Source organism: Chlamydotis macqueenii, chromosome 4, assembly GCF_036417535.1.
Source record: "Chlamydotis macqueenii isolate bChlMac1 chromosome 4, bChlMac1.mat, whole genome shotgun sequence".
Classification (NCBI taxonomy): domain Eukaryota; kingdom Metazoa; phylum Chordata; class Aves; order Otidiformes; family Otididae; genus Chlamydotis; species Chlamydotis macqueenii.
In genome coordinates this window covers 13,652,883-13,663,078 of record NC_141559.1, presented here as the reverse complement: position 1 = coordinate 13,663,078, position 10,196 = coordinate 13,652,883, and the positions used below count along the sequence as shown (strand labels likewise).

Here is a 10,196-nt window from a genome sequence, read left to right as displayed (position 1 = left end):
ATGAAGGAAGACAAAGATGACAAAAGCTGAGGCTAGAATGTAACAAACAACTAATCTCTCAGGCACCGGGAAAGAGCCTGCTTTCCAGTTCCTCATTGTTTTAGGAATGTCCAGTATCTATAAGGGTCAGAGAAACAGAACTCCAGCGCAGGACCTGAACCCCAGAACACTTCCCATGGGATCTCAGCTTTTTCCGTGGTGAGAATTACAGGATCTGAGTACCTGGGAGCAGCAAAAGAACTAGGCTTCCCGTCATCAGTTCTGTATCTGAGCTGGTCAGTTCAGCTGTTCAGCTTACCAAGCCATGGCATAACGGTAAACACTCTCCCTACAAGCATCTTCACATTCCTATTTTATAGTAGAATAGCATCAACCCAACACAGATGAGATGAACCCTTCTCCACCCTGCACATGTTAAGAATGTTTAACTCCTGTCTACACCTAAGGTATCATAAAAAGAAAACTGCATTACCTCCTACACCTGTACTGCCTACCCCGATGAGGAGCTTTCCCACAGATCACTAACATTTGAGGGATTAAGAGCAATTGGGTGGATGCAGTGCAAGAAGTCACTAGTTACGCAACACAGACACACAGAACTACCGAAGTGGGAAGGCACCTCTGGAGATGACCTAGTCCAAGCCCCTGCCCAAAGCCGAGTCACTTAAAGCAGGCTGCTTAGGACCATGTCCGGTTGGGTTTTGATGATCTCCAAGGAGATGTAGTGTCACATAGTACAATAATACATTTGATACTTATGTAGTGTAACATTACCCATTAGAAATAGGGGGTTGTGTTCAGTATTTGTATTCTTCAGGAATCTCTTTATGATTAGTCATTGACTAGAAGTTAACTAATTTACCTGAGATAATTAAAAAAAGAAAAAAAAATCATGATAGCTTCTGTTAGCATACAACTTTTGTGCCACTGTGTGCTATTTAAGTATATACTGAAAGAGCCTTTCCCAAATAAGTCAAGCTTCTAAGGCTATGATCTGGTTACAGAAGCAAAATAAAACACTGATTGAACAAAGCAGAAGGCACTTATTTAATAGTAGGTTTTAGAAAAAGAAGTGGTGGTCATACCAAATCTGTTTGAAGTTGCTTTAAGCAATAATTAATCTCAATATAAAGTCCTACTGACTAGATTGTCTGAAGATTAAGGAACATGTTGCAGCTGCATCCCTTCCATGGGAAATACATCTTTGTTAGAGACTGTTACTCAGGTGTGAATTTATTTTTACAAAATAGGGACTGCAGCTGCAATAAGTTTTTAATGAGTGAGCTTTATAAACTCTCTTGTACTTCCCACTGAGAATACTCCGTTAGCTGCTAAAAGAAAGGGCTGACAACAGAAACAAAATCAAGCAGCCTGAGCAGCTCAAGTCAGATTAGAAAGAACTGAAAAATTTTACAGTAGGAATATTTTTAGGAGTAGCTTTACTCTGAGGATCTGATCCTCACACTGATGATTTGTGGTTCTTTTTGTTTGTTTGCAAACTCAGCTTTTTCCAAGCAAAGGAATTTGCTGGTACAAATCCAAAGATTAAAACAATTCCCCTAGCCAAAAGTAACTTCTAGTAAGTATGTCAGTATGTTGATGGATTGAGCCTCTTCTCCAAAATCATAAGCGACTAATACATTCCCTTCATGGACCTCTTCATTACAGAGAAACTTAACATTGATGAGTGAACGATCAAGTACACATACAGCATAAGAACACAGAATGTCTAAAACCAGAGTAATTTCAGCTAAAAAAAAGTTTTTAAAAGAAAGACAACTAACAGTCAAACCTATTAATGGAAAACATGATGCGGCATAAATACCTGCTTCATGTTCCTGCACCAAGAAGTATAAAAGAAATCGTGAAAGCAAACAATCCGGAGGCTCTTGAGATTTGAGGGTCGATTTTTGTGTTGGTTTGTTTTTGTTTTTTTTTTTTTTTTAAAAAAAAAGCTGTCCTTTGGAGAATAGCATATAAAGACCTGTAAACAGAGGTTGATTGTCCAAGCTTTCTTAACTGAATTTTGATTATTTTTTTATGTAAAAAAAAAAAAAAAGAGTTCTATTGTTAAACAGTTTTTGGTGAAACGTAAAATGCATAACTCCATTTTTGATGCAGAACTCGTAGACTGCAGAGGAGTTAAGGTTTCTTTGTATTTTGTAAGGTTAGTACCACATTGTAATCCAGTAGAAGTCCCTTAATTTTTTCATGGAATTTCTCTCTGTACTGGTTGAAGTGCATAATGCTTTCTGGTTCTTCTTCAAACCAGAACTTGTCAAACTCATAAACCAGATAGCCTGTGAAGAAAATAAAATACAGATCTGCAAAAATGACCTCCACAATTTTCTGCCTTGATCTAGCTAGACTTAGAGTGATATTTTAGACTCTAATCAATCCTTTAAAATAGGGAATGTCTCATCCCGGTCAATAGCAAGCTTTTGGACCCTGTAATAACAAATGAAAAAAAAAAAAAAAAAATCTGCAAATGCTGAGTTTTCAGACTGCAATCTCTACAGAAAGCAACCCAAATTTAACCCTTAAATGTACATTTCTGTAGCACAATGTTTAAGTATCAAGTGCACCTCCAATACCAGAAAACCTAAACTCTATGTTGTAGGCCTCCCCCCAGGCAGTCTGTACTCAAGAAGCTACAGATACTTACAGTAAAACTGATGGAAGTGCTCCATCTGTGGCAACCCAGAGACTACGTTGTACAGATGAGACTTCAAAGCACCATTCTTAAGCAAGCTGTACGCCATTTCTGTCAGATTGATTCCAACTATTGCATAAGAATATCTGCAATGCCAATCACAGGTCACGTTTTACCTTATGGATCGAAGGACTCAAAAGCTTCCATGAAACAGTTCTGCATTACGATAACTCTAAGAGTCAATTTTTCTTATCATACTTGTTGACAAGCTGACTTCAGCCTAGAGAATACCCTCTCCACACCCTGGTGCATGCAACTAGACAATTGTAAGATGGTAGAGCTAATCAACACTGGAACTGCTGGAATATTAGAAATTGGACATCAAAAACATTGTTACAGTAAAATGGAAGGGCCACCTCAACCTGTTCTTCAAGTTGAAAAAAAAAAAATCTGTTTTTTCTCTTGCATAGTATAGAAAGCATCACAATAGAAATTCTTAAAGGATTGTTGAAACAAGTGTTTCTGGGGGAAGGAAAGAAAAATGGATTAATTTGTGTCAATGATACGAGTATTTAATTGATCTAAATGTCAGGTATCCTATCAATGACCTAGATGCACAGGGTAATACTATTTACAATTTACAAGTCCTGAAAGCCTCCCATTCATGGAAGGTGACCAAGTTAACTGAGGACTAGATGGATCAGAGGATATACACAGGTTTACCAGCTTTCCTCTGTATCTGACTGGTTTTAGAGTATATTTCCCTGTAAAATGAGCTAAATGTTTTAATATGCAAAGTTTTCAAAAATGAAATTAAAGCTGAGCAACCACAAAACATCTATTTGTACACTTACTACAGAACAGAAACCTAGCAAAAAAAGAGACCTTCAGAGAGAATCAATACCATCCCAACACAGGATCAGCAAGAAGGCAAAAAGTAAGCATTCATTTCTATTACAGATAAAGCTAACTACGATGGTAAAGGTGTTCGCTGTGTTAACTAAAGCCGATATTTTGCAACACTTTTGTCCCAGCAAGTCTATTCTGAAAAAAAAAGCTGCACATAATTTCCAGCCTGAAATTGATTTCTGTGTTTGGTTTCTCATGTATCTCTACTTTGGCCCTTTTTTCATTCTTTAATGGAAAAAAACACAAATATTTTCCTTTTTCTTTTCAGGACACATACTTGACACAGAACAAGCCAGAAAAGGTCACACAGTGACTTACCCCAGCTTTGGGTGATTTGAACGAGAAAGGATCTGACGAGCTTCATCGGTGTAATGCTTACTAAAATACCTGTCAATGTAAAACAGAATCTTACATTATTTTTTTGCAATTCATATAAAAAAAAAATGTGTTCAACATCAAAATGTATAGCTTTAAACTAAAGCTGAATACTAAGCTGTACCACTGAAAAATGGCACAAAATGAAAAGCAAGGAAAAAGTAGCAAATTAAATTATATTCAGCATGAACTAATATAGTAAAAAAAAGAATCACTGTGCTCTGAATATCAAATATGAAGTTCACCCAAGTCCATAAATTAGCTTAGCTAAGTTATGCAAACTTGGCTTTTTTTCATTACAGTAATTAATTCAGGAATTTTAAAAGCTTTTGACAAGATACTTTCTAAGTTATAACCTATAAAATCTATATTACAGTAACAAAAAATGAAGTGTCTTGGGCAACTTTCTGTTCCTCCCCTCACTTGTTGGCCTCTACCCAACCACATATTCACAGATGTGCAGCTGCTAGAAACTGACTTTTTTAGAAAATCCTGTTTTTCACTGTACAGAAGGCACCAATTTTATTCGCTTCTATTCAGTCTTTATTAGAAATAGCACTAACTAGAGAAAATGCATAGATATTGAAAATTAGTTACAACAGAAATTAAATGCTTCTTTTCACTTACACCAGATTCACTAAGCCCAGCAGGCCCATTCCTCTGAAGTCTGTTTTGGGATCATCACCTTGGAAGCCAATGTCACACCACTGCTTGGTGATTCTGGCCTTCAGATTCTCATGGGGCATCAGCAAATTCCAAAGCTGCACAAATATGCTTCCATGTTACACACAGCTACTAAAGTATTCCAGGTTACATAATTCAGAACAGTTGCTGCTGCACGTTAGAAACCATTCACCAAAGAACAGGGTATTAGCGGCATGCTGTTCTTTTCTGTTAGGGGCAATCTGGAGTCATACTGCAATGGCTTATTTCAGCAATTGTGAAAATCATTACATTTAACATTAAATGTGATATTTTGCCTTCGCAGACAAAGCCACTGTATCAGTACTAAAGAAATAAAGACTTCTTTCACTTCAGAAATTATTTTATGCATCATTTTCTGACAGGACAGCTATGAACTGAAATACTAATTCTCAATGACTGCTTACTTAACACACCAATATTGTGCAGAGCAAGTTGAGATAATTAGGAAATGTGAAGAAAAGGACATGCTAATATATTTGCACAGTAAAAGTACTTCAAAAAGCCTCAAGCAGTTTTATATTATTTGCTTGCTATTATTTATTGTTATCTAAAATACATTACTGATAGTTTTTGTCTTCCAGCATTAAACTATCCTCTTTGTCATTGACTGGGGTGCAGTAATAAGAAAACACTGTAAACCAATAATTACTAAATAAAATTCAAAGTTAGACATGTGCATAAGGTTAAATATCTTTTTAGTTATGATCCTTCAGTGACCCACAAAATTATTTTGCTACTGATGTGTTGTTACGTCCAATTTCACACAAAATAATCCCAGTGCAAGTAACTCTAGTTTACCAATTTGTTTTGCTTTGATGTTGTATTTTAACATGTCACTTCTATAATGGGTTAACAGTTCACAGGCAGAAAAGAGGCCAGCTGGTAAAAATAGGAATACTACCAGTAAATTAAGCTCATTCAAGCTGTTGAACTTGGAGGGCGAAAAAAAACCAAGCAAACAGCTTTTTGTATTTAAAAGATTATTTTCACCTCAATTAACTGTTCCTCATGTTCTTCATTATCCGAATCATATGGGACCTTCCTCAGATTTTCCACGTCCAAATACAGTTTTTTATAACCTGATATCTGCAGTAAGGATATATGCAGATTTGTCTTAAACCTGAAATAATAACAAAACACCAGACAGAAGGTTTTAAAGAGGTATAGTTAGCCTTAAATTCTTGCTTGACCTACCAGATGAGGCCTTCCTTATGTTAATGCAATGTAAACACTAGAACTAGGACATACTTTATGTTTATCTTTCAAACTCCAGCATATTGGTTAGGTATACTGCTATACGAATCTTATTTCTACTTAAAAACCAAAACTCTAGCTGATTCCAGTGTTGCACAGTCAGGCCCTATTCACTTAAATTATGGAAGAAAAAAAACCAACTTAGCTAAAATCTGTGATGGCACAAGAAAACCCCATATGCCATCCTGGCCCCTGCACCTTCACCTAACCCCAACCTTTTTGTAAGTCTTAAAGTGAAACTTTGTCAGAAATACTTACAGCTTCAAAGACTCATTTCATTAAACTTTAAAATTTTGGCTATTGACAATTTTTCCTCTCAATTGTTCATCAATACTTGTGCAGATGAATGCAAACATTAATCAGGTATCACTATACTCTCTCAAATACATCTAGGCGATTCAGTTCATGTAACCCACCTATGCAATAATCATATTACTTAGAAATAAGAAGTAACAGAAGGGACTGGCAAGATACAGATGCAGTTATCCTAAATCCACATCAATTAAAACTTGGCAATTGATTTTCTAGAACTGAGGAGGATATAACCATACCTTATTTTCTAATTTGATTCTAAAGATTTGTGCTGAATGGCCTAAATATTGTATCAAAATCAGCAACTGCAAGAATCTGCCAGGAAGTTAGAATTATCTGCCATGAAGAACTTATGTTCGGGTTCCAAACGTACCTTGTATCCTTCTGTTCAATTTTCTTTTCTTGCATTATGTCTCTGACACACTTCTCCACTTCAGCTTCCTCAACACGTACAGCATTTCTTAAAACCTAGGAAGTTAGCACAGTAAAAGACTTAATGAGGAACGCAGAAATCTATCATCTACTTTATTCTTATTTCTCAGCTTCTGCATACCTGCCATGTGTGTATTCTTTACTGTAAAAGAAGAACAGGCAATTTATTGCAAATGTCTACAGAACATGGGCTCAAACTGCATATAAAAGATCTGCCATAACTGCCTAAAAGCATGCTTTGTAACTTTGTCAGACTGTAAACAATGTTTACATGTGAGTCCCATAAAGAATAAACAAAGCTCCGGAGTTGTTTAGTATAGGTTTTCGTTTGCTTTCAAATGCTGAACTGAAACACGTTCTTCCTAATCCCATTGAAACAAACAAAGCTATCCAGGAGCAAAAGTGACAAAACTTCAATAAGGAAAAAATGCTTCAGAACTGGGAGACAGTGAGCTAACAAAGCTAAGGTTTCAATACTGCGGCAAAACAAAAGAAGTTAATGTAAGATACTGCTATTTTGTAGTCTTCTAGAGTAAAGGGCAAATAATAGTAATAACAGCTACACGCTGTCCGCCTAAAATCACTTCAGAACAATTTAACTTCGTCTTCTAAACTTTTTATGGTCACAATGAATTCTTTAATACAATTCATGGTAACACCAAAGCAGCTTTATTTCTGTAAAGCAACAGATTAACCCTTTTAAAATCAAACATTAATATATTCGATGTAATGATTTAATTAAGATATGCTAAAAGACCCACCCATACTGCGCTCTACTGCAAGAAAGATGCTTGTGGCAGTTACTAATTCTCTCTCAACATCACACTGCAGTGATCAGCTAGAAAAAGGGAGGATGTAGTCACCTCACTGTCTGAGAAGTTTTATTCAAGAAAAAAAACTGTGTTGTAGGCTTATATCTAACTGCTACACAACAATTGGAATGAGCCTGCCAGTTAAATGTCTACCTGCCAACTTGCATTACACTTTTTTCAACAATTTAAGACAGTATTGTATCCACTGCATTTACCTGCTTTATCGGTGTCATTTATCTGTATCACACTTCTGGGTTCTACAAAACAGCAGAGACTGCGACAGGGAGAAGTGACCCTCTCTGAGAACAGAAGCTGTGTTTAACGGCTTGTCTGAGTTGCTGCTAAAGAGCAGGTCATTTTTCAGAGAGATGGAAACAAATATTTGAAGGGACATGGGGTTATTTTTGAGAAACCTTGACTAACCGTAGCATACGAAACCCCAAATACTGTTCTCTCCTCTCTGCCTTTTATTCCTCTGTCCTCAAAAAGGAAATGCACATGTTCTTTTTCTGGGATCTGTCTCTGAAAGAAGGTTTTATTACAGTTTAATTTCTAATATCTTTTACCTTATTCTTTGATAATTCCAGTGAATGTTCTGCAATACAAAAAAAAAGTAAATTGTTTTAAATAATTGACAATAGGTGTTCTTGTGGCATGTAAGTATTATAAAATGTTGCATCCCTTTTATACATGTAATAAATCAAAAACTACTCAGTCTTAAAATCAACAGGTATCAGGTAACTGAAAGTCTCAATTTATAGGGTTTTTTTTAATGACCCTCCAGTACAACGCTGAAAACATAGTCAGATTTTTTAAAACATTGATCAGTTACACACGCAAACACAAAACAAATTGGAAAAGGTGTCAAGACAATATGTTTCTTGATATTTTGTCCATTCTTAGAAATGTTTTTGTGCTTATTACTGAAGAATAAGGAAGCAAAGTTACTTCCTCAAGCTACAGTTAAAATGGCAAAAACTATAAGTAGTTTCTTAAATTACTATTTTAGATCAAAATTCTGCATCAAGCAGAATTGTGCATTTAATCACTCTTCCTCTCTCCTCCTGAAAGATGCATTCATGTCTGTTCCACGTGACTTTTTTAATAACAAGAATGTGAAAGCAAACACAAAGTGATGGGAAGACTCTAGGGAAAAACCTAAGATTTCCCGTTCATTTTTTGCATTAACTGGAATTGCCTTAGCAAGCAGGCAAGAAAACTAGACCTGTTGTTCAGATTTAAAATTCTCACAGGAGAGACAGGAAAAAGGGAATGGTGAGAACAGAACCCAGGGGACAAACACTGCTCGCAGGGCAGGTCCCTGTTTCCACTGATTGCTTTTCATAAATCATAGAATGGTTTGGGTTGGAAGGGACCTTTCAAAGGTCATCTAGTTCAACCCCCCTGCGAGGAGCAGGGACATCTCCAACCAGATCAGATTGCTCAGAGCCCCATCCAACCTGCCCTTGAATGTTTCCAGGGATGGGGCATCCACCACCTCTCTGGGCAACCTGTTCCAGTGTTCCATCACCCTCATTGTAAAAAAAAATTCTTATCTCTAGTCTAGATCTACCCTATTTTGGTTTAAAATCATTACCCCTTGTCCTATCGCAACAGGCCCTGTTAAAAAGTTTGTCCCCATTTTTCCTGTAGGCCCCTTTTAGGTACTGGCAGGCCGCTATCAGGTCTCCCTGGAGCCTCCTCTTCTCCAGGCTGAACAGCCCCAACTCTCTCAGCCTGGCCTCACAGGAGAGATGCTCCAGCCCTCTGATCATCTTCATGGCCTCCTCTGGACTCACTCCAACAGGTCCACATCCTCCTTATGTTGGGGGCTCCAGAACTGAACGCAGTACTGCAGGTGGGGTCTCATCAGAGCGGACATCTCTAGAGATCGAAGTGGTTCCCCGGTTCGGCACCCTTCGTTACCTATGCCCAGCGTCCGCTGCGCGCCCGCCTTCGTGCCCTCGAAGATCCGCTGCAGTTCACACTTCCCAGTCAGCAGCCTCAAGACCCACTTCAGCCAGAACCGAAAGTAGTTGCCGTACAGGAACCCCCAGAAGGACATCAACATCTTCTGCGCGAAGAAAACCTCGCGTTAGCGGGAGGGTCGCGGCGGCGGCAGCCCCCCAACCCCCGCCCCAGCACCACCGCCACCGCCCAGCCCAGGCCGCCCTCGCGAGCCGTTAACGGTCGGCGCCCCGCTGGGCGGCCACCGGTACCGGCCGTCTCGCCCCGCGGCGAAGGGAGCGGGCACCTGGCCCCGGCAGCGCCGAGCGCGGCCGCCCCGCGCCCACCGTGGCGGCGACCTAGCGGCGCTCTGCCGCCCCCCGCATCCTCCCGCCGGAAGCCGCCTTCCCCGACCTGGAAGTGATGGCGGCGAGAGGGAACGGAAGTGCCGGTTGCGAGGGTGCGGGGCTCCTCACGGCGCGGCCGCCTGCCCCGGAGGGAGGCGCTGGCGTTCCCTCTGCAGGCACCTTTCTGTTCCAGGGGCGCTTGGCTCCGGGAAAAGGGCAGCCGGAGGGCTGGCGAGTGGGTGGCCTGGCTCGCGTGAAGCCGCCTCCTGCCCCAGGAGCCCAAAGGCTTTGGCTCCTGGTCCGGTCCGGGAGACACGTTAGTCCGTGGGTCCTGCCCCGGGCCGGCCTGCCAGGCGGGACACACCGCTCCCGCCTCAGGGCTGACCGCGGGGCTCACCGGGGAAGTGGCCCAGCTCGTACCTGGGCCAAGAATCAGTGTACCCTCTCGCT

At 39.8% G+C, this 10,196-nt stretch overlaps 1 protein-coding gene across 2 annotated transcripts; it reads right to left on the bottom strand.

Moving 5' to 3' along the window:
- Positions 1 to 1,023: 1,023 nt before the first annotated feature.
- ELMOD2 (ELMO domain containing 2) lies at positions 1,024 to 9,797 on the bottom strand. Of its 2 annotated transcripts, none has more exons than XM_086746232.1 (9): positions 9,707 to 9,797; positions 9,379 to 9,526; positions 8,019 to 8,047; positions 6,582 to 6,676; positions 5,633 to 5,762; positions 4,565 to 4,698; positions 3,881 to 3,949; positions 2,666 to 2,799; positions 1,024 to 2,300 (listed from the first exon to the last, which is right to left on the bottom strand). In XM_086746232.1, the coding sequence occupies exons 2-9, from the start codon at positions 9,521 to 9,523 to the stop codon at positions 2,143 to 2,145; spliced, it is 894 nt and encodes a 297-aa protein (XP_086602358.1). In that variant the 5' UTR covers positions 9,524 to 9,526; positions 9,707 to 9,797; the 3' UTR covers positions 1,024 to 2,142. The 2 variants fall into 2 exon arrangements, with proteins under 2 accessions (XP_086602358.1, XP_086602359.1); XM_086746233.1 differs by having other exon boundaries at positions 9,747 to 9,797.
- Positions 9,798 to 10,196: the final 399 nt, after the last annotated feature.

Excerpts from the sequence above, each read along its gene's own strand:
- ELMOD2 (XM_086746232.1), bottom strand. The coding sequence starts at position 9,523 with ATGTTGATGTCCTTCTGGGGGTTCCTGTACGGCAACTACTTTCGGTTC. Across the intron at positions 6,677-8,018 it reads TGGAATTATCAAAGAATAAG|GTTTTAAGAAATGCTGTACG; the intron begins GTAAAAGATATT and ends CTAACTTCCTAG. Across the intron at positions 2,301-2,665 it reads GCACTTCCATCAGTTTTACT|GCTATCTGGTTTATGAGTTT; the intron begins GTAAGTATCTGT and ends TTTTCTTCACAG.